The 25936-nt window shown below is 45.9% G+C and overlaps 1 protein-coding gene across 1 annotated transcript in view; it reads right to left on the bottom strand.

Annotated features, from left to right (window-relative positions):
* Positions 1-260: 260 nt before the first annotated feature.
* The window catches only part of asun (integrator complex subunit 13 asun), a 54823-nt gene continuing 29147 nt past the window's right edge, over positions 261-25936 (bottom strand). Inside the window, exon 3 of the mRNA XM_068384019.1 lies at positions 261-2579. Coding sequence (XP_068240120.1) covers positions 555-2579 — 2025 coding nt within the window. The 3' untranslated portion in view covers positions 261-554. The remainder of the gene's footprint in view (positions 2580-25936) is intronic.

Raw genomic sequence — 25936 nt, 5'->3', positions numbered from 1 at the left:
TTTGTATACCTTTGATTGTGAATGCTGGTTGAGGGTTTGTTGTGACAGGATTTTTATATTTAAACTGCAATTTGAAACTCATGCTTGAAAGTATTCCTATATTAAAGGGCAAAGGTTTATAGTAAGCATTTGAACAATTTCCTTTTTATTTGTTTCATCAAGTAGAATCTAACCACTTGGTTTCCTTAAAAAGTCTTTGATTTAGTAATTTCATTACATGCATCCACACAACTAATAACATTGTTTATTATTAGAATACCTTAACATGTATTATATTTAATGGTGTAATTTCTTTACATTTGGAGAGCACCGTAATTTAATTCACCACAAGTATTGTCATATAATATGTGAAGTAACAAAAATTTATAAAGGATTGAAAAAAAGAATACTGTATTTTGATAATTTTCTAATAAGTAAAATAGCATAAATATCTATATACAATACCATAAAAATCAGTTATTCAATGTTTGACATTTACATGACAATACACAAGTTTACGTACATGAAATGTCTACTTCAAGATATAGACCACACATGGAAAATAATGGGGAAGCTTATACTTTGTTGCTTTTTCTTGAACCTTCATCCTTGTCTTTATCTTTTGGCATATTGATATACAACTTGGTAATATCATTTTCTGCTCGTAATCTTCCCTGAAATTCTAAACATCTACGAGATTGCTCAGAAGAAACCTTGTTCTCCCACAATGTCAAAAGACTAACACCACTGTTGCGACCCATTGGCGCAAGAGGAGGGGGTACTGTTCGTCTTCTTTTACTCTCCGGTACTGTTAGGTCTGGAGGTGTGCTTTTGGGTCCTGTTCCCATATTAAATTCTGTCTTCTCTCTCTCTGTCATGTAATTATAATCATCTAACTCTTTCAGAGCTTGATCAATGTCAACTTTGTCATCACTTTTATATTCAGGAGTTGTCGCTTTGTTATGGCACTCCATGAAACATTCCCAGACTTTTTCATGTGCAGGAGAGTGAAGATGGAGTTGGAGATATTGTTCCAGTTCTGCCCATACAGCTCGGTACTGCTCTTCACGTTTTAAGCCTTTTCCTCGCTGCCCAACCATAGTTGACGGTAAAGGGTCACTTCTAGCCTCCATGCTCATTAAGCATAATATCACTTGTTTACATTCTACTACTTCATCTTCTGTTAAAGTTTCTTTCACCAGCACTGTGGTGAGGGGCTCAATCTGAGTACTTAAATTAAACAGAGATGTTGAAGAAAGGGTAATGGGCCAGTATTTTGTGTGCCTAATTAATTGTTCACGACTTCGTTCTAGGGGTGTGGAATTTTCTTCACTCTCGAGTAAAGAATCAGGAAAAGGAGCAAGTTTATTGGCTTTAATAAGTTCACCAAAATCAGGGATTCTATAGTCAGTCACTCTACCACCACAACCTTCACTAATTGATGGGGGATCTTCCAAGATACTTCTGGAAGTATACATAGTATGAATATAAATATCCCCTCCATGACATGCTAACATGTGTGATATAACTTTGCTTCCAGACTTTCGTGGCATTTCCAACATGACCCAACGACCATTCAGCAAAAAATTTGTGAGGCAAGAAGATGGCCTACTGTTAACATCAACAGAAGTAATCCTGTAGGCTGAAGAGCAATGCTGAAGCTCCATGCTAGCATTGCTACGTGGAGTGCACCACTTGAGTGTAACGGTTTCGTAATCTGTACCCTCACGATAGGTTTTCAAATGGGCAGTCTCAGCTGGGATTCCCTTAAGAATAGCTGCATGTGCAGCTGCTGGATGAAATAATTCTACATCATAGTTTGCAGATGAACTTGCATTTTGTTCCTCTTTCATAGGTATGCCTGTCACTGTTGTAGAAGCCAGATCATAATGCTTCAACACAAGATTACACAGTTTGGGAGCCAAGGAGGTTCCTCCTTGAATTGAAGTAAGTTCACACGACATTAAGGTGGAAACATCTGGCCAAGATCTTTTCTGTATTGGACAAGTATGGCCATCTGGCCACAAGTTCAGGACAACAAGATCGCAGTGATTTATGGCCATCAGGTTGTCTGTAGCTGCAGCAGTTTTATTCATTTGTAACAAAGTATCATGAAATTTTTCCTTAATAATTTTAACCTCTTCCTCACATTCCACTTTGGTGACTAACACAATTCTACCTTTGTTGAGTACTTTTGTAGCATTTTCCGTCAGTGATGTTCTCTTTTCATGCTGAATCGCAGAAGGTTCTGTAAGTGCTTCAATCCCAGCCTTGAGTCCTTTCATCAAATCTACTTTCCCACTACCAATATTTTTTGCAGGTCCTAAAGACATGAGTGAATTCATCAAGTTGGGTAGACTCTGATCTTCATTATTCCATGTCAAAATTTTATGACATGTTTTATCAACAGCGATAAAGCGAATCAGCCTGGAGCCAGGGAATATATCCCATACAATTCTGAAAAGAAAAATAATACATTTGTTATAACTTGTGTCAGTGAAAAAAGGAAAAGATAAGTAAGTCTCCCCAAATAGTATATAATTTTTAATGTAAATGCCAACTAGTTTCAGTAAAAGGGGAATGTATTTTTTTTCCAGAATCTATACCTATAAAAGGAAAGTTATTCCTATGCTAAAAAATATACAGGTATAAACTCCAGATGAGGTATGATATTTTCTCGTTAGTTTAGCATCAAACCTAGCATCCCGGATTAAGTAAATTATTGGAGTCAGGCAACTCAATGACAACCAGAAAATGTTCTAGCAATTTTCATAAGCTGAAAATAAGGAGGACTTACAGAGAAGGGTTGTGGAGTGGCAGGAGTCTTTGGAGACAGGTGGTTTGATGGTATATGTGGGTACGATTGAGGTTATGGTAAGAAGTAAGATATGTAGGGACACTATAGCCACACACAAAAGTAGAGGCTTGGTTATAAAACAGGTAGAACAATCTAAATACTCGGGATCTACTATAAGTCAGGAGGGAGGATGTGAGGCTGAAGTTGGGAATAGGAATAATGCAGCCTGGGGGAAGTGGAAGGAGATAGCAGAAGTAGTATGTGATAAGAAAATGCCAGTCAAGCTAAAAGTCAAGATCTATAGCACAGTAAGATCAGTATTAATATACAGATTAGGAACATGGGCAATAGGACAAAAAGAAGAAGCAAAGCTTCAGAGAACAGTGATGAGAATGTTGAGGTGGATTATGGGAATATCAATGCTTGAAAGATAGAAAAGGATGAAATAAGAATGACAAGCATAGTAAAGATTACAAAGGTAAAAAGTGTCACGACTGGGGTAATGTGGGCAAGTGTTCAGGATGGATGGTGGGGAGGGAATGAGGAGAGCTTGAGAAGAACCTGTTAGAGGGGAGGAGATTGAGAGGGAAGCAGAAAATTAGATGGCAATATAAGGTGAAGGATGGTATGATGAGACGAGGTATGGTGGTTGCCTTCGATAGAAGACATTGGAGAGAGCGGATCAGGAAAGATAAAGGTGAGAAAGAAGACCATCACTGTCCTTCCACATCAAAATACTGGTATAATGTTTGGCAATAATAATTTAAAACAAATTTAAAAGTAACTTATATTTTGACTAACGATACAAACCTGTAGCTATTTATAGGAATTATCTTTTAGCGAAGCTTGAATACTAGCCATAAAGACTTTTAAGCGAGGTGGCAATTACCGAACCCGCTAGTTAGAAGGTAGTGAGGGGTTTAGGGGGGTAGCCATCTACCCCATTCATTCTCACACCAGTGTGTCTAACCACTTTTGATTACAGGCAGGACTTCTAGGGGGGTAGGTGATGGCGGGACAATTTGTATAAATAGCTACAAGAAAAATACAAATTACTTTCAAATTTGTCATTTGTTCAGACACAATACAAACCTTATCCTATTTATAGGGATGACTCGCCCATTAGTTGGGTGGAAGTCCAGATCAATTGGCTTGGCCTTTGACCCAGGAACTTCCTTGTATAGGCTTGGCACGTAACTAAGGAGAACCCTGACACCTTGCTAAAACTTTGTGCAACGCACGGATAGCGGCCTGAGCAACCTGTGTGCTTGTGATACATGCAATGTGAATGTCTAGGTAAGATTTCCCTGAGATAAATAAGAATCTTTAGCATCAATCATAGACATTACCCCATACTCACCTCACGGGGACACGTAACAAGTATTATTTCTAAACCAGGTTAAACAAGGGAAATAGTTATTACCTGCAGATAGGTGAGGCCAGCTTGCAGAGGATCCATGGGTGCTGTTCCCCAAGAGAGGGGAAGATGAAATAAAAGAAAGAAACAGTCAGTCATTCTTACACATTCATCCTACACTAATCCTGAGTAACCTATGCCCTCAACCATCTGCTACTTGTCCATCAAGGAGCCTGAGGTATTTAAACCACTAGGTGCAGCCACCACATGACCAATGGAGAATGTTTCCATACTCTTGTGGGTTACGTCTTGCTGGCAGTGGGCAGTGAAGGTCATCTGGCGCTTCCACACACCCGCTTCAGTACCTGCGTCACAGAATACAGTTTCTCTCAAATGCTATGGACATGCTAATGCCCCTAACGTCAAGAGCTTTAGGTCGACAAGCAGGAGGAGGGTCAAGATTCAATAACTGGTCTATAACCCTGTGATTCCAAGCCTAGAGGTGTTCTTTGTGATCCCCCCTCTTGACTTTCCCCGTGCTGACGCTTGGGGCCGAACTACTGCTGTGCATTTAAGATAATACCTCAAACTCCTCACTGGACAAAATAACAGTTTTTCTGGGTCATTGGTTACAGAACAAAGACTCCAAATCAGGAAAAGGGCCTGAATCTAAAATCCGCTACTCCTGCATTTTGAGTCGTGGCAATAAACTTGCGGACAAAGGTGAGTGTTACCTTTCCCCATCCCCTTGAATGAGCAATGTTGTAGGATAGACCATAAAGTTCACTAACTATTTTGGATGATGCCAAGGCGAGCAGGAACAACGTCTTTAGCGTGAGGTGGCGATCTGATGCCTGGCGTAATGATTTGTAAGGAGCACCCTTCAGAGATCGAAGGACGCGAACCACGTTCCAAGGAGGTCTAAGTTCTGACTGGGGGAAAGTAATCTCATAACTTCATATGAGGAGAGACAATTCCAACGAAGAGGAAATACTGACTCCTTTCAGTCTAGAGGCAAGGGTCAAGACTGAGCAGTAGTCTTTCACCGCCAAGACTGAGAGTAGCTTTTCCTCCCGAACGTATACAAGCAACTCCGCTATTACTTGAATAGTGACATTGAGGGGAGAGATACTCCTTCCATAACATCAACCACAGAAGTCAGTCCACTTAGCCTGATGCCAAGAATCTTCGTAGGTATCCACACATCCTTCTCGCAACTTGTTGCTTCAAGCTTCTTTAAGAGATGGAACAAGGGAAAGGTGTACACGTCAATGTCGGCCCACCGGTATTGGAATGCATCTTGCCAGAGAGCCTGAGTGTCCGGGACTGGAGAACAGTACAGCGGCAGCGTGAAGTTCAGGGACGTCGCGAACAGATCTACAGTCAGCGAACCCCACAAAGTCAGAACTTTGTTGGTGATTGGATGATTCAAAGACACCTTGGAGCCCACTATTCGAGTCGCTCAGCTCAGATTGTCCTCGATCACATTCCTCTTGAATGGAATAAAGTGGGCTGATAGGGACACCCAGTTGTCTTCTGTTTTGGAGGGCTAGGAAGGCTGCCCTCATCCCTAAGAGATTTATGTGCTGGTACCTTTCGGACTCAGACCAAAGCCCTGAGATCATGTGGGGCCCCCACCCTTCTTTCGATTCATCCAAATAAGGCATCAATTCCAGGGGGGGTGGACAAGGAAATTTGTCCCTTTGAGGAGGTTCTCGTCTGCCAACCATCATTTGATGTTCGTCAGTTGCTCTGGTCCCATGAGAATCAGTGTGCTGACTCCACCTGGATTTCAGCCACCACTGAAGAGATCGAATTCTGAGGCGGCTGTTGGGAAATAGATGGGCCAGGGATGACGTGACTTGTGTCGAAAGATCTTCTTGGTTGAGGAAGGGGCTTGCTACCTTCCTCAGCCTGTGTACTATGTCGTCTGATGGAAAAACTATCTGGACTTCAGTGTCTATTATCATACCGAGGTATACCAGTCTTTGAGCAGGGAGCAGAGATGACTTTTCTAGGTTTATCACGATCCCCAGATCGTGACAAAACTCGTGTAGTCTGTCTCGATGATGAAGAAGGGTTTCCGCCGAGTTTGCCATGATCAGCCAATTGTCGAGGTATCGTGGGAGACAGATGCCGATCCTATGAGCCCAAGATGACATTAGGGTGAACACCCTTGTGAATACCTGGGGTGCTGTGGAAAGACAGAAGCACAGCACCTTGAAATGGTATTGCCTGTTCTCGTGTACGATCCGGAGATACTTCCTCAAAGACAGGTGAGCTGGAATCTGGAAGTATGCGTCTTTGAGATCCATCGTGCACATGAAGTCCTGTGGTCTCCATTCTGAACAGAGTTTGAAGGACAAACTAGTTCAGAGTCGAGAGATCGATGACTGGCCTCCAGCATCCAGACTCCTTTTCACAAGAAAAAGTCGACTGAAAAAGCCTAGAAAGCCGTCGAAGACCTCTTGGAGAGCGCCCTTCTCCAACATGATCTGGACTTCGGCCCGTAGGGCCAGCTACTTTCCTGATCTGTTCGCATAGGAGCTCGATGGAACTGGATCCCTAGACAGTGGAGAGAGATTGAGGGAACGGGACCCAATACCCTGAATGAATCACAGAGACTGTCCAAGGCTCGGCCACGTGCTCCAGCCACCTTTACCAGCAGTGTTGCAGGCATCCCCCACTGGTGGGTAGGTGAGAAGATTGTCCTTCCTAGCGGGAGTGACCTCTGCCACCCCCTTCACTACTTTTGCCTCCTCTATAGGACTTGGAGCCCTTTCGGTCTTTAGCAGAAAAGGGATGTTTAGACACCTTTGAGGACCCTGCTGTTCTACTGATCGAGGGCTCGGATGTCTACGGCGTTTCCTAGGCACTGTTGGAGCCTTGCTGTAGGGACTGGAGTACATGAATGCCCTGTGGAGAAAGGAGTCCTGGTTGGACTTCTTCCACCTTTCAGCCACCCTCTTGACCTTTTCCGACTTGAACATGGAAAAGCCGTCTAGAATAGAGTTTCTGAGCCTGGTAACCTCAGCTTGAGGGACCTGTTATGGAACCTCTTGATCACCCCATCCAGTCGCCTGAGAATAGCATTCGCCCACAGGTTAACAACCTGATGAGTGAGGAATTATATGGTGCTGGTGGCAGATAAATGGATGGTTTCCATGGACTTCCTTGTAGAATCCTTGGACCAGTCCTCGGTTCTAAAACAAGGTGGCCCACTGATCCCAACCATAGATCCAGCCATGAAGTAGCCTGCATGACGTACTTCGCAACCCTCTCCATGTTTAGGATCTCAAACACGAAAAGGAGGCTAGAACCCAGAAAGAGTCTCCCATTGAGAGAGACTCTACAGAGGAGTCCAGTGGCAAAGCCGGAAGGGACTTGTCCGAGACCTCATAACACCTCCTCTGCCCGACAAATGGTGATGGGAGGGGTTTCGTGGACGAGCCCGCTGAAAGTGAACTAGAAGAGCTAGCGATCTGAGAGAATACCATCTATCTGGCTGCCATCAACCCCTTTGACCAGGGCAAAGTAGCACTAGCCTTAGGAGGTCTCTGGGTGCCATAGACATGGTCTAGGACCGTGTCCTTGCCCTACTGAAAAGCCTTCCTGGGTCAACCAACCCATTGATGACCCTCATGCAGGCTAGGACATGCCAGAAGGCGTACTCAGACTCTCTCTGTTCTGCTTCTCAGTTGAACTTGGAGCTGGCAGCCCGAGGGAGATATTTGTTTTATTCATCTTCCATATCCATGTCATCATCCATCTCCGAGCTCAGGGTGGGTTGAGGTCATAAACGGAAGGAATGTCACTTGCCGACATACCTGCTATAAGGGAAGACCTGCGAACCCTCTGTTGTAGAAATAAGGCAAGGACCGCCCTTACCTTAGTGTTCTTAGGTAAGGTCTTTGCATCCTTAAGACTCTGCGAGGCAGAAGAAATGCCTCCAGCAGAGAAGGCCTGTGGGGTTCCTGCCATCCAGTATAGGTTTGAGACTCTCTTGTAGAAGGCTCCTCGTCTTCTTCCGGTGGTCTTGAAACTGGCCTACGCTCCGGTGGGACCACCTAAATCGGATATGGCCGGAACCTCGTCACCATGGAAATCTCCTGCGGGGAGTCTAAGCCTCGGCTTGTACGAGGGTAGACGAGATCAGCCCGAGAGGGAGTAGGATACTTCAGTTTCCTTTTCTGCTTTGTTGTCAGGACAGAGGTGAGAAGCTGAGAAGTTTTGTTAGACGTTAGAGGGCATTCTCTCGGCTCAACGAGGTCTTTTAAAGGGAGAGACGATCATGAGAGGGTCCAAGGCTCGAGAAGACAGGTCTCCTCCTTGGGTCGGATGGAGAATAGGAAACAGAAAAGGAGAACGATTTCTCCAACAGAATCCTCGGGGTTGACATGACTGCTTGTCTGCTTGGGAGGTTCTGGAACTGCATCTGCAACTGCTTGCTTGACCGCCTTGACTAGGGTATTAAACCACAATGGTGGTTTCCCCACAGTAGACAGATCCGGTGTGTCCTTGGGAACGCCTATAGGTGGAGAAATCCTTCTTGGGATCACTACCTCGGCACCTGAAAATGAAGGGAAGAAGGCTTACCAGGTGCAAGGCGGACATGCATTTGAAAGTCTTCTTGAATTCTCTTTGGAGGTTGATCAGGAGTAGTGGATACCCCTGCGAACTTGTTAGGAGGTTACCTGAATCCCTCTGGGAAAGGGACTGGACAACTGCCTCTTGCTGGCAAATCGGGATGACACGCAGGCTACTCTGAAACAGTTGCTCATGTTCTGTGAAGCAAGTTCCGGGGCTGTCGAGGAGGAGAAGCAGGATCGCTTGTGGAATCAGGGCAATTGCATGCAAAAGAATGGAAATCACTAGAAGAATCATGATAACCAAGTGCAGAAACATGATTATCACACGCGGAAGATGGAGAGGAGTGCGCTGACGATTAGCGATCACGTCTTAGAGACCTGCAGGAAGGATTCCAATGAGCTGGCGAGTGACAATCACGAGCTAACGAACGGCTTGTTGGCGAGCGACGCGCCAGAGATCTAAGTGCTGGCGATCAGCTAGATTGAGATCACCGAGTATGCAAATGGTGAGCGCAGAGATGAAGTGTGGCGAGCGGCGAGACGAGGCATGGTGAGCGGTGAGATGAGGCATGGCGCTAGCAAGCGGCAAGCTGAAGAACATCTGGCAGGTGAAGGGTGAGCTGGTGAATGGCGCACTGGGGTGAGACGATCACGGGATGAAGAGTGATCGCAAACAGGAGAAGAGCGGGCTGAAGAAGAGCGACGACGGGCTGGTGAACAATGAGAGGGCGAGTGACCATCACAACCTGGCAAACGGCAGTCAGAAGAGTGACGCTCACGCACTAGCTAATGACGATGAAGAGATGACGAGTGATGATCACCTGCAGGAGAGTGGTGAGAAGATCGTCGATCTCTATATTTCTTGACAGCAGTTGTTGGCGAACGTCTGGATGGGCGTAGGGGACTACGGTCCCTAGAAGATGGTAAGGTCCTGAGGTGGCGAGAACTCTCGTCGTCGGCAGTTTACTTCGCTGGTCAGACTATAACTGGCTATGTCCAAGTGATATGTGATAAACCCAAATCTTGTCGAGAATAGCGGTGCCCTGAACATAGTGTCAGATCATATGCTAGAAATTTATTGTAGGGTGATATCCTGTCTGATTGAAAGTGTTTACCTGCTGTGTGTACTCTTGTATCAATTCAAGCTGCACTTTATAAAACGCAAGTAAATATGACAAATTCGTAGATAATATGATATTTTAATTATAAAATAAATTTTTGAATATACTTACCCGGTGAATATATAATAGCTGCTGCTCCAGCGGCTCGACAGAAAACACACAAAAACTCGCGAGCGATCGCTATGAAGGTTGCGGGTGTGCCCACCAGCGCCAACTATCGGCCAGATACCGCATATACATGTAAACAGACCCAATTTTTCTCATCCCGCTGGGTCTCTATCGGGGAGGAAGGGGGGGCCTTTAATTTATATATTCACCGGGTAAGTATATTCAAAAATTTATTTTGTAATTAAAATATCATTTTTAAATATTTAACTTAGCCGGTGAATATATAATAGCTGATTCACACCCATGGTGGTGGGTAGAGACCAGAGTTAATTAAGTTTACAGCGTATATGCTTAGAGTTTTTGACAGTTATATCATAACAAAACCCAAATATATAAAGGTACCTGGTAAGGAAGTTGACTTAGACGATTACTCTGCCTTATTAGTCTGTCTTCCTCACGAAGCCCAGCGATCCTCTTAGGATGCTGAAAGATTCCCAGGAGCTGAAGTATTAAGGGCTGCAACCCATACAACAGGACCTCATCAAACCCCTAATCTGGGCGCTCTCAAGAAATGACTTTGACCACCCGCCAAATCAACCAGGATGCGAAAGGCTTCTTAGCCTTCCGTACAACCCAAAAAACAATATTAAAAACATTTTAAGAGACAGATTAAAAAGGATATTGGAATTAGGGTAATGTAGTGGTAGAACCCTCACCCACTACTGCACTCGCTGCAACGAATGGACCCAGTGTGTAGCAGTCCTCGTAAAGAGTCTGGACATCTTTCAAGTAAAATGACGCGAACACTGACTTGCTTCTCCAAAAAGTCGCGTCCATAATACTTTGCAGAGATTTATTTTGCTTGAAGGCCACGGAGGTTGCTATAGCTCTAACTTTGTGCGTCTTAACCTTAAGCAAACATCGGTCTTTCTCATTCAAGTGAGAATGAGCTTCTCGTATTAAAAATCTGATAAAATATGACAAGGCAATGATGGTTTCTTAACTGAGCACCATAATGCCTCAGATTTACCTCGTAATGACTTAGTACGAGCTAAATAGAACTTAAGAGCTCTAACAGGACATAATACTCTTTCCAGTTCGTTGCCTACGATCTCTGATAAGCAAGGAATATCAAAAGATTTAGGCCAAGGACGAGAAGGCAGTTCATTTTTGGCCAGGAAACCAAGTTGAAGTGAACAAGTGGCTTTTTCTGTAGAAAAGCCGATGTTCTTACTGAAGGCATGAAGTTCACTGACCCTTTTAGCCGAAGCCAAGCACACTAGTCAAAGTGTCTTGAGGGTGAGATCCTTCAGGGAGGCTGAATGTAATGGCTCAAACCTGTCTGACATGAGGAACACCTTAGGACCACGTCTAAGTTCCATCCAGGAGTTGCCAAACGACGTTCCTTAGAGGTCTCGAAAGACTTAAGGAGATCTTGGAGATCTTTATTGTTGGAAAGATCTAAGCCTCTATGTCGAAAGACCGAAGCCAACATGCTCCTGTAGCCCTTAATCGTGGGAGCTGAAAGGGAGCGAACCTTTCTCAGATGTAAAAGAAAATCTGCGATTTGGGCTACAGAGGTACTGGACGAGGACACAGATGCTGACTTGCACCAGTCTCGAAAGACTTCCCACTTCGACTGGTATACTCTAATGGTAGAAGCTCTCCTCGCTCTTGCAATCGCACTGGCTGCCTCCTTCGAAAAGCCTCGAGCTCTTGAGAGTCTTTCGATAGTCTGAAGGAAGTCAGACGAAGAGCGGGGAGGCTTTGATGGACATTCTTTACGTGGGGCTGACGTAACAGATCTACCCTTAGAGGAAGACTTCTTGGAAAGTCTACCAGCCATTGAAGTACCTCGGTGAACCACTCTCTCGCGGGCCAGAGGGTAGCAACCAACGTCAACCTTGTCCCTTCGTGAGAGGCGAACTTCTGCAGTACCTTGTTGACTATCTTGAATGGTGGGAATGCATATAAGTCCAGAAGAGACCAATCCAGTAGAAACGCGTCTATGTGGATTGCTTCTGTATCTAGGACTGGAGAGCAATAGATTGGTAACCTTTTGGTCAACGAGGAGGCAAAGAGGTCTATGGTGGGTTGACCCCAAGTAGCCCAAAGACTCTTGCCCACGTCCTTGTGGAGGGTCCATTCCGTGGGTATCACCTGACCCCTCCGACTGAGACAGTCTGCCAAGACGTTCAAGTCCCCCTGGATGAATCTCGTCAACAGGGAGATGCCTCGATTTCTTGACCATAAGAGAAGGTCCCTTGCGATCTCGAGCAGCGTGAAGGAGTGTGTGCCTCCTTGCTTGGAGATGTACGCCAAAGCTGTGGTGTTGTCTGAGTTGACCTCTACCACTTAGTTTCGAAGAAGCTTTCGAATATCATCAAGGCCAAGTGGACTGCTAATAGCTCCTTGCCGTTGATGTGCATGCTCTTCTGACTTGAGGTCCACAGACCCGAGCATTCCCGACCGTCCAGGGTCGCACCCCAACCCAAATCCGACGCGTCTGAGAACAACACGTGGTTTGGGTTCTTGACTGCTAGGGATAGTCCCTCTCTCAGACTGATATTGCTGTCCCACCATTTCAGGCATGCCTTTACTGGTTCGGAGACTGGGAATGATACCGTCTCTAACGTCTTGTCCTAGTTCCAGTGAGAGGCTAGATGGAACCGGAGAGGCAGAAGGTGTAGTCTCCCTAGTGAGACAAACTGCTCCAGGGATGAGAGAGTCCCAACGAGACTGTTCCAACTCCTGACTGAACAAACGTTTTCTTTTCAGCATTAGTTGGACTTCGAGCAGGGCTTGTTCTATTCGGTGGCAGACGGAAAAGCCCGAAAAAATTGGACTGCGAATCTCCATCCTCAAATATAGAATAATCTGGGATGGGATCAGTTGGGACTTTTAGGTTGACCAAAAGTCCCAACTCCCTGGCCAGACTCAACGTCCAATGTAGATCCTGCAGACAGCGAAGACTGGACGATGCTCTGAGAAGCCAGTCGTCCAAGTACAGGGAGGCTTGGATCCCCGATAGATGGAGGGATTTTGCCACATTCCTCATGAGCCTCGTAAACACGAGAGGAGCAGGACTGAGGCCAAAGCACAGGGCTCGAAACTGGTACCCCACATTCCTGTAAACAAACCTCAGAAACGGTTGGGAATCCGGGTGTATAGGAATGTGGAAGTATGCCTCCTGAAGGTCGAGAGAGACCATCCAGTTGCCTTCCATTAATGCTGTCAAGACAGCCTGGTAGACTTCATCGTGAAGTTTGTCTTGACAATGAACACATTGAGCGCACTTGCCTCTTACGTACTCCTGCAGTGAACATGGCTGCCAGATCATTGGAGCCATCCCTGAGGGACTTATTCCTGCAGAGAACGTGGCTGTCAGATCATTGGAGCCATCCCTGAAAGCCTTGTTTATGCATGACATAATTGTACAGCAAAACTTCAAACGCTCGAAAAAACTCCTAACAGGAGATGGTCTAGCTCTGAAGTCGACCATAAAATCTTGGAGCGTCTCATGGCCAGGCGCCAGGGAGAGTCTATGAGGTTTGAGAAGTCTATCTGGGCAGAGGCAGGAACTCCCAAGCCGAGAACTTCTCCCATGTCATATCAGACTCTCGCTCTATAAGCCAGCTTAAAAGTAGGGAAAGCAAAGGCTGTCTCCCCCAAACTCCTCCTGGTGATAAACCAGTCGCCTAGCAAACGTAAAGCTCTCTTAGAAGAGCAAGAGAGCACTAGCTTATAAAACAACGGCTTTGAAGTAGCTAGGACTAGTGTAAACTCTGACGTTTAGGCGAACGAGGAGCAGCAGTTACAAAAAGATCCGGACAAAGATCCTTAAAAATCAGCATGATTTATTTAAAGTCCATAGAGGGCTGAGCAGCTTTAGGCTCCTCTCCGTCTGACAGAGTCCTCAAGGGAATATCAGTAGGAGGGGGAACAGCAACTTACTCATCTGAAGGAACCTTGTCCGACAATAGCCGAGTCTCAAGCAAGGGAGAGACCTGCCGTGGTGGCAATGCCTGACAAACAGAGTCCACACGCAAAGGAGCAACAGTAGCAGTCAAGGACGCTATGTCATGTAACTGCTTAAAGGACTGACCAGCAACAACCAACAGGTGCGGGAGGACGCTCGACGTCAACTCGAGACTGCCTTGACTGCCTAGACTGAGCAGTCAAAACAACTCTTGACTGCGGTGCTTGACGCTCAACGTCAAAACAAGTCAACTTCGCTGGTTGGCGAACGTCCTGAACGTCAACAAGAGCATGCGGCAGCGGCTGAACGTCCACAAGCGGCTGAAAGTCAACACTGGACTGCATCGAGTGAGGCTCTACAAAACGTGACTGACGTGACTTTGTAACGTCAACGTCAACAGGACGAGCAAAGGTTCGTTTGGGTGGCTGACGGCCAGGATCTCGATCAGCTAAGCGGCGAGGATCATCGTGAACCTGCTCAGCAGAATAGTCCTCCATAAGAGAGGCAAGCTTATTCTGCATGTCTTGCCGTACAACCCATTTAGGATCAACGGGAACGGTTGCGGTAAGAGACGAGGGTAACGTCTGTGACTGCAAACCTTGCCTACAAAAAGACTCTCGGAGCCTGTGTTACGCTTTTGTTTAGGCGGCGAGCAGTCTTCCGATGACTGCATAGGGTCAGAGCTGTCCTAATAGTTAAAACCAGGACGCTGGACCTGTCCTGAAAGGACTGACTTTCGCTTAAAGGGCCTCGAAACCTTGTTCCACGGTTTCTTATGCGAAAAGCCTTCGGATGACGAGGAGAAAATCGTCTCGCTCGTCTTATGGTAGGGGCAGTGTTGATGAGACACGCCTGAAACCATAGAGGGAACGTCTGTTCGCTGATCAAGTCCTCTCGAACCCATAAGTCGTACGACATTACTTCTCCCCTGGGCTTGGGAGCTTGCAAGAGGTCTCGGACTAGGCGAACGACAGGCACGAACAGACGAACCCTCGGTCGCAACACTGATAACACTTTGCGCAATTATCACTTTATCACTACGATTTTCTGTTTTGCACTTATTTCACTGAAATCGAATTTTTTAACAATTCACATTAGGTATGAATAAAACTGATTTCTACCTGAAGCACGCAATTCTACCCTCATCAAAAGGTTATAATTGCGAAATCAGTCGTATAATGTAAGCACATTAATACAAGCAATAAACAGTAAACATATTTTAAGATAAAAAGATCAGTGGCTGGGAAGGAGACTAAACACTAGTTCATTCAAAACTACGTTTTCAATCTCTCACCGTACAGTGCCTTGGGACGAGAATAAAAACTAAAAACGTTTTATCCTTTCTCCCCGTACAGAGACTAGGGACGAGAGTAAAAAAACTGACTCGAGAACAACGTTACTCGCTTGGGACGAGAATAAAGATCGGAACGTTCTCTCTCCTCTCTCTCTCTCCGTCTCTATCTCTATCTCTCTCTCTCTCTCTTGATTTCGCACCGAAGAGAAGAGCCCACTTACCTTTCGTCAATAAACAGGTTATTTGACCAAAGGAAAAAACTGAAAGGTTTTTCAATTAAAAAGTTCCTTTAAAATAGTATTTAAAACATTTAAGCTTTGAAAGAAGAATGAACAAAACGTCATTATCGATTTACTCTTTCTGCAAAGTGAAACCGTGATACTCTTTCTCTCTATCGTAACGATAGAGCGCAAACTGCGTAGCATAAATAAACTAAACGTTAGTTCATCTTTGAAACAGTACGAAGACTATTCAAAGAAAATCTTTCATAAAATATCTACTAAAAAATATTCATTTAATAAGTTTTAAATCATTTGCTCTGTAAAAGTTATTTACGATTGAAAGGGCTCAACGTTGTTTAACTTCGGTTTCCAAGTTAGGACCGCCTACTCTCAGGAAAGGTCGCATATAAACAAATCATTAAAATTTATCTTGATGTTTATTATAAATGGAAAGCTAATCGAAGAGGCCTAATAAAGGCGGTTGAGATATAAAATATATAGAGGAAAATCTATAATTAATTTATAACGTGATAAGATAATTGCTAAAAGCCTAAAACACACTTCCGTACTAAGGGAAGGGTCGGCCATTTAAAAGTCAAAGAAAGTCCAAAAAACAATCCAAAGTCATCAAAAATTAAATCTATCCAAAAACGAGTTCAAGATTTAAGTTGAAGATAAAACACCTGCACTGCGAAAGCTCAAACCAAAAGGAAGTACTTCACCAAATATGTTGAGAAAACTCCAGGTTATACAGCGAGTATTGATACGTCTTGTCGTTAAGGCCGACAGAGAAAAATTGGGTCTGTTTACATGTATATGCGGTATCTGGCCGATAGTTGGCGCTGGTGGGCAAACCCGCAACCTTCATAGCGATCGCTCGCGAGTTTTTGTGTGTGTTTTCTGTCGAGCCGCTGGAGCAGCAGCTATTATATATTCACCGGCTAAGTTGAATATTTAAAATTGTATTTTTCCTAACTATACAAACCTTAACTATTTAATAGGGGTATTACTTTCGGCGTAGCTGAAATGACGAGCCATTAGAATTTTAACGAGGGTTTACTACCCCATCGCTAGTTAGTGGGGGTAGGGGAGGGTAGCTTGCTAAACCCCCCCCCCCCCCTCACACACACACACACCTGTGCTTGAGCTCACTTTGCTTGGAGTTAGGACTTCAAGGGGATGGGGCTGGTGGGCAAGTTTTATTAAATATGTTATTTTTATAATAAAATAAATTTTTGAATATACTTACCCGGTGATTATATAAGCTGCAGCTCTGCTGCTCGACAGAAAACTCTACGTTAAAAATCCGCCAGCGATCGCTAAGCAGGTAGGGGGTGTACATCAACAGCGCCATCTGTCGTGCAGGTACTCAGTACTCAATGTAAACACAGAACTCAATTTTCTCCTCGGTCCACTGGGTCTCTATTGGGGAGGAAGGGAGGGTCCTTTAATATATAATCACCGGGTAAGTATATTCAAAAATTTATTTTATTATAAAAATAACATTTTTCAATATTAAACTTAGCCGGTGATTATATAAGCTGATTCACACCCAGGGGGGTGGGTAGAGACCAGCAATAATTGTTTACATTATTATGAGCTAAGGATTTTTTATTTCATTTTAGCAGTTATTCAAAATAACAAACATAAAATAAATAAGTACCTGGTAAGGAAGTCGACTTGAACAATTACTCTGCCTCTTTTAAGTACGTCTTCCTTACGGAGCCTCGCGATCCTCTTAGGATGCTGAGCGACCCCTAGGAGCTGAAGTATCAAGGGTTGCAACCCATACAACAGGACCTCATCAAAACCTCTAATCTAGGCGTTTCTCAAGAAATGAGTTTGACCACCCGCCAAATCAAGTAGGATGCGAAAGGCTTCTTAGCCTTCCGGACAACCCAATAACAATAATAAAACATTTCAAGAGAAAGATTAAAAAGGTTATGGAATTAGGGAATTGTAGTGGTTGAGCCCTAACCCACTACTGCACTCGTTGCTACGAATGGTCCCAGAGTGTAGCAGTTCTCGTAAAGAGACTGGACATTCTTAAGATAAAAAGACGCGAACACTGACTTGCTTTTCCAATAGGTTGCGTCGATTATACTTCGCAGAGATCCGAGTTCACCTCCACCACTTTGCCTTGAAGGAGAGACCTGAAGCTTTTCCAGGTCAGACGTACTGCCAGTAGCTCCTTGCAGTTGAAATGCATTGTCCTTTGACTTCGAGTTCCATATTCCCGAGCATTCCCGACCGTCTAATGTCGCACCCCAGCCTACGTCCGATGCGTCCGAGAAGAGAACGTGGTTGGGAGTCTGAACAGTCAGGGGAAGACCCTCTCTTAGGTTGATATAGTCCTTTCACCAAGTCAGACAAGACTTTATCTTTTCGGAAACCGGGATCGAGACCGCTTCTAGCGTCTTATCCTTTTTCCTGTGAAAAGCTAGATGGTATAGTAGAGGACGGAGGTGTAGTCTTCCTAGTGACACAAATTGATCCACGGATGACAGCGTCCCTACCAGACTCATCCACAGCCTGACTGAGCAGCGTTCCTTCTTCAGCATCTTCTGGATGGATAGCAGGGCTGGGGGCTGATCGTCTTGTTCAGCAACGTCCTCATCAGATGGTTCCTCATCCGAAACTGATGAGGAAACGGCAACGGAGTGGGCAACGTCTGACTCACTGAATCCGGTCGCACTGGTGGATGCGTGACGGAGCCGGACGCAATATCATGGAACTGCTGCACAGTCTGTGAACTGTCAACAACCATGGGTGCGCGAGGAAGCACAGCGTCAACCCGAAACTGTCTAGACCGTCTGGGTTGTGCAGTCAACACCCTACCGGGTTGCTGAGGTTGACGCACTGCGTCACAACAAGTCACTTCTGCTGGTTGTTGAACGTCCTGAACGTCAACAACCACCTCCGAGCGTCGCTTAACGTCAACGTTGGAAGGTTGTTGGCCAGAAGGTTCTTTTCCGCATTTAAGTCCTCTATCAAGAACGCAAGCTTGGACTGCATGTCCTGCAGCAAAGACCACTTAGGGTCTACAGGAGCAGGTGCGGCAACAGACGGTGTGACTGCCTGATGAACCGACCGGTTGGAAGGTTGTTGGCCAAAAGGTTCTTCTCCGCATTTAAGTCCTCTATCAAAGACGCAAGCTTGGACTGCATGTCTTGCAGCAAAGCCCATTTAGGGTCTATGGGAGCAGGTGTGGCAACAGACGGGGTTAGCGACTGAGGCGGAACCGTTTACCATCCCTGAAAGCCTTGTTATGCGTGACATAATAGTACAGCAAAACTTCAAAGGCTCGACAAAAGCTGAGAAGTTGACCTGTAAACAACTTGGAGCGTCTCCTGGCTAGGCGCCAGGGAGAGTCTACCAGAATTGAGAAGTCTATCTGGGCACAGGCATGAACTCCCAAGTCGAGAACTTCTCTCGTGTCATATCAGACTCTCGCTCTATAAACCAGTTTAAAAGAAGGGAAATCAAAGGCTGTATCCCCCAAACTCCTCCTGGTGAAAAAACCAGTCGCCTAGCCAACGTAACGCTCTCTAGGAGAGCAAGAGAGCACTAGCTTAAAAACAACGGCTTCGAAGTAGCTAGGCCTAGTGTAAGTTCTGACGTTTAGGCGAACGAGGAGCAGCAGTTACAAGATCCGGACAAAGATCCTTAAAAAAAAAAATCATCATGATTTAATTAAAGTCCATAGGAGGCTAAGCAGCTTAAGGCTCCTCTCCATCTGACAGAGTCCTCAAGGGAATATCAGTAGGAGGGAGAACAGCAACTTCCTCATCTACAGGAACCTTGTCCGATAAAAGCTGAGTCTCTCACTGGTGCATTAGTAGCGGACCAGAACGCAACGTCATGTAACTGCTTGACAGTTTGTGAACTGTCAACAACTGAACTGTCAACCACAACAGGTGCGTGAGGACGTACAGCGTCCACTCGAGACTGCTTTGACTGTCTAGACTGAGCAGTCAAAACAACTCTAGAATGCGGAGGTTGACGCACCGCGTCAAAACAAAACAACTTAGACTGTTGTTGTACCTCGCGAACATCAACGGAAGGTTCCGTGCGTCGCTGAACGTCAACATGCGGCTGGCAGGGTACACTGGAACGCATGGGTGGCGGGACTCTCTCAGCTGGAGTGCGGCAGAAGGTCGCCTCAGCGTCCACAGGACGCACAACCGTGGTTGGTTGTAGGCTAGAGGTTGGTGCAGTGTCAACCTTCTCCGCACGAAAGTCCTGCATCAATGACGTTAACTGAGGCTGCATGGTCTGCAGCAAAGACCACTTAGGGTCTACAAGAGCAGGTGCGGCAACAGACGGTGTGACTGCCTGATGCGGTACCACTTTGCCTCTCTTAGGAGGTGAGCAGTCGTTGGAAGACTGCAGCGAGTCTGAACTGACCCAGTGGCTACAACTGGGCCGTTGGACTTGCGCGGAAGGGACCGACTTGCGCTTAATAAGCCGCGAGACCTTGGTCCATGGTTACTTACGAGAAACCTCTTCCGCAGACGAGGAAAAAAGGGGCTCTCTCGTCTTTGTGTGGGTGGGGCGATCTTGGGTAGATACGCCTGAAACCACGGAGGGAAACGTCTGTTCATTGATCAAGGCCTCTCGAACCCATAAGTCGTTCGACATTACTTCTCCCCTGGGCTTGGGAGCTTGCAAGAGGTCCCGGACTAGGTGAACGACAGGCACGAACAGACGAACCCTCGGACGCAACACTGTAACACTTTGTGCATATCACTTTATCACTTCGATTTTCTGTTTTGCACTTATTTCACTGAAATCGAAACTTTTACTGATTTCTACCTGAAACACGCAATTCTACCCTTCATTAAAAGGTAGTAATTGCGAAATCAGTCGTATAATGCAGCTCATACCAGCAAAAAACAGAAAACATAAATTAAGATAAAAAATTCAGTGGCTGGGAAAGAGACTAAACACTAGTTCATATAAACTACGTTTTCAATCTCTCACCGCACATAGCCTGGGGACGAGAATAAAAACCTAAAAACGTTTTATCCTTCCTCCCCGTACAGAGACTAGGGACGAGAGTAACACGAGAACAACGTTACCCGCTTGAACGGAACGTTTTCTCTCCTCTCTCTCCCTCCGTCTCTATCTCTCTCTCTCTCTCTTTCTCTTGATTTCGCACCTAAGAGAAGAGCCCAATTATATTTCGTCAAAAAAAACATGTTATTTGACTAAAGGAAAAAAAACTGAAAGGTTTTTCAAATAAAAAGTTCCTTTAAATTAGAATTTAAAACATTTAAGTTAAGAAAGAATGAACAAACCGTTAGAATCGATTTACTCTTACTGCAAAATGAAACCGTGATACACTCTCTCTCTATCGTAACGATAGAGCGCATGTTGAACGTCCTGAACGTCAACAACTGCGTAGCATAAAAAACTAAACGTTAGTTCATCTTTGAAAACAGTACGAAGACTATCAAAGAAATTCTTTCATAAAATATTACAATTAAAAAGTTTTAAATTCTTTAAAAGCTAATTACGATATAAAGGGCTCAACGTTGATTAACTTCGGTTCCAAGTTAGGACCGCCTATTATCAGGAAAGGTCGCATATAAACAAAACATTAAAATTTTATATGTTTATAATGAATGGAAAGTTAATCGAAGAGGCCTAATAAAGGCGGAGAGGTATAAAATATATAGATCTATAACGTGATAAGATAATTACTAAAAACCTAAACACACTTCCGTCTAAGGGAAGGGTCGGCCATTTAAAAGTGAAAGAAAGTCCCTACTCTCTTTGTCACCATAATTAAATCTATCCAAAACGAGTTCAAGTTTTGAGATGAAGATAAAACACCTGCATAGCGAAAGCTCAAAACTAGAATAGTGTACTTCACCAAATAGTTGTGAAAACAAATCCAGTTAGCAACAGCGAATTAGTAGGTCTTGCCGGTAGCCCGACAGAGAGAAAATTGAGTTCTGTGTTTACATTGAGTACTGAGTACCTGCACGACAGATGGCGCTGTTGATGTACACCCCCTACCTGCTTAGCGATCGCTGGCGGATTTTGAACGTAGAGTTTTCTGTCGAGCAGCAGAGCTGCAGCTTATATAATCACCGGCTAAGTTTAATATTGAAAAAGCTAAGGTTTGTATAGTTAGGAAAAATACAAATTATCTACGAATTTGTCATTTTTTCCGTAACTGACATACAAACCACACTATTTAATAGGGGTGACTCACACATTAGGAAGGGTGGAAGTCCCAGCCAGTACTGGCTTTTTGGCTTTGCCCGGAGGCTCGTTCTTTGAGTGTGTCAGCACTCAAAATAAGGAGTCCCTGCACCTCGCTAGAATCTTGCTACGCAAGGACTGCGGCCTACGCAAGCTGTGTGTGAAGGTATCATGAAGTGTGACTCGTCCTAGGAAGTTGACCTGTAGTTCTCTAGATGGAAACTTTAGGCTAGGACTCTCCCAATGCCACCTCGTCAGGGTATGGGGACGTGACAGTATTAACTTAATACTAGGAACACAAGGAACATGGTTTACCTACAGTGGTTTGAGGTCAGCTATGCAGAGAACCCAGGATGCTGCTTTCCCCAAGAGAGGGGAAGATGAAGAAAAGAATAAGGGCCAGACAAACCTTTTCATTCATGCAGACTAAAACCGGGTAACAATGCCCTCAACCTGCTGCTACTTGTCCAATAAGGAGCTTGAGGTTTTAAACCAGCTGTTGTGTAGCCACCACAGGGCTGATAGAGAACGTATCGAGCCTCCTGTGGGTTACGTCTAGCAGGGAGTGGGCTGTGAAGGTCGTCTGACGCTTCCACACCCCAGCTTGAAGCACCTGTGTCACTGAGAAATTCTTTTTGAAGGCCAGAGACGTAGCTACGCCCCTGACATCATGTGCTCTAGGGCGACGTGACGGGGGAGGGTCTGGATTCAGGGACAGATGGATCACCCTACGAATCCATGCCGAGATGGTGTTCTTGGTGACCCTCCTCTTAGTCCTCCCTGTGCTAACAAATAACGCTTGCACCTGAGGACGGACTGCAGCCGTTTTTTTTGAGATATAGCCTCAAACTCCTTACTGGGCACAGTAGGAGATGGTCTGGGTCATCTGTCACAGAGCGGAGACTCGAAATCTGGAAGGAATCGAACCGAGGATCCGCTACTCCCGGATTCTGAGTCTTGGCAATAAACTCAGGGACGAATTTGAACGTTACCTCCCCCCATCCCCTTGAATGGGCGATGTCGTACGAGAGACCATGAAGTTCACTAACTCGCTTGGTCGAAGCCAAAGCTAGTAGGAACACCGTCTTCCAAGTTAGGTGGCGATCTGAAGCCTGGCGTAATGGTTCATAGGCAGGTCTCTTAAGAGACCTGAGAACTTGAACCACGTTCCATGAGGGAGGTCTCACTTCCGACTCAGGGCAGGTAAGTTCGTAACTTCGTATGAGTAGGGAAAGTCCCAGCGATGAAGAAATGTCCATTCCTTTGAGCCTGAAGGCTAGACTTAAGGCTGAGCGATAGCCTTTCACCGCCGAGACTGAAAGGCGCATTTCTTCCCGCAAATACATGAGGAACTCCGCTATTGTTGGAATAGTGGCATCGAGTGGAGAGATACCCCTTCCACGACACCAACCACAAAAGACTTTCCACTTTGCCTGGTAGACAGATGCGGATGACTTTCGCAGATGTCCAGACATCCTGATCGTAACTTGCTGCGAAAATCCTCTCTCAGCGAGGAGATGCTGGATAGTCTCCTGGCGTGAAGTCGCAGCGAAGCTACGGCTTTGTGGAAGATGTTGGCATGTGGTTGTCTGAGTAGATTGTGACGCGGAGGGAGTTCTCTCGGAAGTTCCATTAGGAGTTGCAGTAGGTCTGGAAACCATTCCGCGTGATGCCATAGCGGAGCTATGAGGGTCATTGAAAGATTGACTGATATTCTGGTCTTGTTGAGCACCCTCCTCATCAGACAGAACGGGGGAAAGGCGTAAACGTCAATGTTGTCCCACCGTTGTTGGAAGGCAGTACAGTGGAAGCTTGAAGTTCAGAGCTGTTGCGAACAGATCCACAGTCAGGGATCCCCACAAAGTCAGGACTTTGTTGGCTACTAGATGATCCAAAGGCCACTTGGTACTCACTATCTGAGACACTCTGCTCAAATTGTTGGCGAGCACATTCCTCTTGCCTGAAATGAAACTTGCCGATAGTGGAATCGAGTGGACTTCGGTCCATCTCAGTATCTCTACTGCAAGATGGGATAGCTGCTTCAAAAAGGTACCTCCTTGCTTGTTGATGTAAGCCACTACTGTGGTGTTGTCGCTCATCACCACCACAGAGTGACCCGCCAGGTATTGTTGGAACTGTTGAAAGGCCAAGAAAACGGCCTTCATCTCTAGGAGATTTATATGAAGGCACTTTCTGATTCTGACCACAGGCCTGAGGTCGTGTGGTGTAGTACGTGGGCCCCCCACCCTTTCTTTGAGGCGTCGGAAAACAGCATCAAATCTGGGGGAGGACGAAAGATCCACTCCTCTTCGTAGGTTCTCGTCTGTCACCCACCACTGGAGGTCCGCCCGTTCCGCAGGTCCCATAGGGATCAAGACGTCCGGGGAATCGTAACCTTGATTCCACCAGGACTTGAGTCGCCACTGGAGGGATCTCATCCTGAGGCGACCGTTGGGAACTAGACGAGCCAAAGATGAAAGGTGACCGAGGAGACGTAACCACGATTGGGCTGGAAGTTCTTCTCATCTGAGAAAAGGGCTTGCGACCTTCCTCAGCCTTGCTATCTTGTCGTCTGATGGGAAGGCTTTGTGGAGATTGGTGTCTCTATAATCATGCCTAGGTATACCAGTCTTTGAGTGGGAAGCAGAGAGGACTTCTCGAGATTTACCATGATCCCCAAATCCTGGCAAAGTCCCAGAAGTTTGTCTTGGTGTTGAAGAAGGGATGACACCGAGTCTGCTAGGATCAGCCAGTCGTCCAGATAACGGAGGAGACGGATGCCGATCCTGTGTGCCCACGAAGATATTAGGGTGAACACTGGTGAAAACCCATGGTGCTGTGGAGAGACCGAAACACAGTAACTTGAACTGGTACTCCTTGTTGTCTAAGCTGAATCTTAAGTACTTCCTTGAAGACGGATGGATTGGGATCTGGAAGTAAGCGTCCTTCAGATCCAGTGTACACATGAAGTCTTGTGATCTCACTGCTAGTCTGACCGTGTCTGCGGTCTCCATGCTGAAAGAAGTTTGTTTGACAAACTTGTTCAGAGCCGAGAGGTCGATGACTGGTCTCCAGCCTCCAGACGCCTTCTTTACAAGAAAGAGTGGACTGAAGAAGCCTGGAGACTCGTCGAGGACCTCTTGGAGAGCGCCCTTCTTCAACAGGGTCTAGACTTCTGCCCGAAGGGCTTGCCCCCTTGCTGATCCCATGGCAAGGGAGCTCAATGACACTGGATTCGTCATCAGGGGAGGTAGAGATGTTGTGAACGGGATGCGATATCCCTGATTAATTACGGAAATCGTCCAGGAATCGGCCCCGAGTTGCTGCCACCTGTCTGCGCAACTTTGTAGGCATCCCCCCACCGGTGGACATGCAAGGGGACTGCCAATCCTAGCGTTTGCGGCCTCGGCTTCTCCCTCTAGGATTTTTACCTCCCCTGGAGGACTTTTTGCCTTTCTTGTCCTTGACAGGAAAGGGCTTAGACACCACTGCCTTCGCTGCCGTTGTCGGTTTCGTGGTCTTGATAGGACGGGACTGCTGGGGTGCTGGAGGCTTATAGGGCTTGGATGTCAAAGCCCTATGCAGGAGGGAGTCTTGATGGGACTTCCTCCACCTCTCAGCAGCATGTTCCACGTCTTTAGGCTCAAACAGATTCGTTACTTCCAAGGAAGAATGCCTGAGCCTGTTTATCTCGGTGCTAGGGACCTTCTGATGGAACCTCTCAGCCACCGTATCCCGACGTTTCAGAATGGTGTTCGCCCACAAGTTCGAGACTTGGTGGGCCAGAAACTCGATCGTGCGAGTGCCTGAGAGGAGGAACGTCTCCATAGGTTTCCTGGTACGTTCTGTGGAGAAATCCTCCGAACGTATCAGGATACCTAAGGTCCCTAACCAGAGATCCAGCCATGAAATGGCCTGCATAGCACACTTCGCAACCTTCTGGTTAAGGATCTCAGTTGCCGAGAATGAGACCTGCCGGTTGGAGAGTCTCTCAAGAGGAACTCCCCTAGTAAGCTCTTCCAAAGAATGGTGAAGCGGAAGAGCTAAACAAGGCTCCTCCAAGATCTCGAAGTACCTCCTCTGCTGTACGCGAGGAGGTGGGAGAAGCTTGTTGCCGGCACTGGAGCGGTTGGAGGAAGCTAACTCAGAGAGTTGCCTCGAGGGCTTACGAGGAGACAGCTTAGTTCTTGGAGAAGTCACCGCATCCGAAGCTCCTCTTTTTTTCTTCAGAGGGGTAGACGCAGACAAGGATTTGTGGCCCAATTCAGAGAGATATGT

Source organism: Palaemon carinicauda, chromosome 12, assembly GCF_036898095.1.
Source record: "Palaemon carinicauda isolate YSFRI2023 chromosome 12, ASM3689809v2, whole genome shotgun sequence".
Classification (NCBI taxonomy): Eukaryota; Metazoa; Arthropoda; class Malacostraca; order Decapoda; family Palaemonidae; genus Palaemon; species Palaemon carinicauda.
This window is presented reverse-complemented; position numbering and strand designations above follow the sequence as displayed.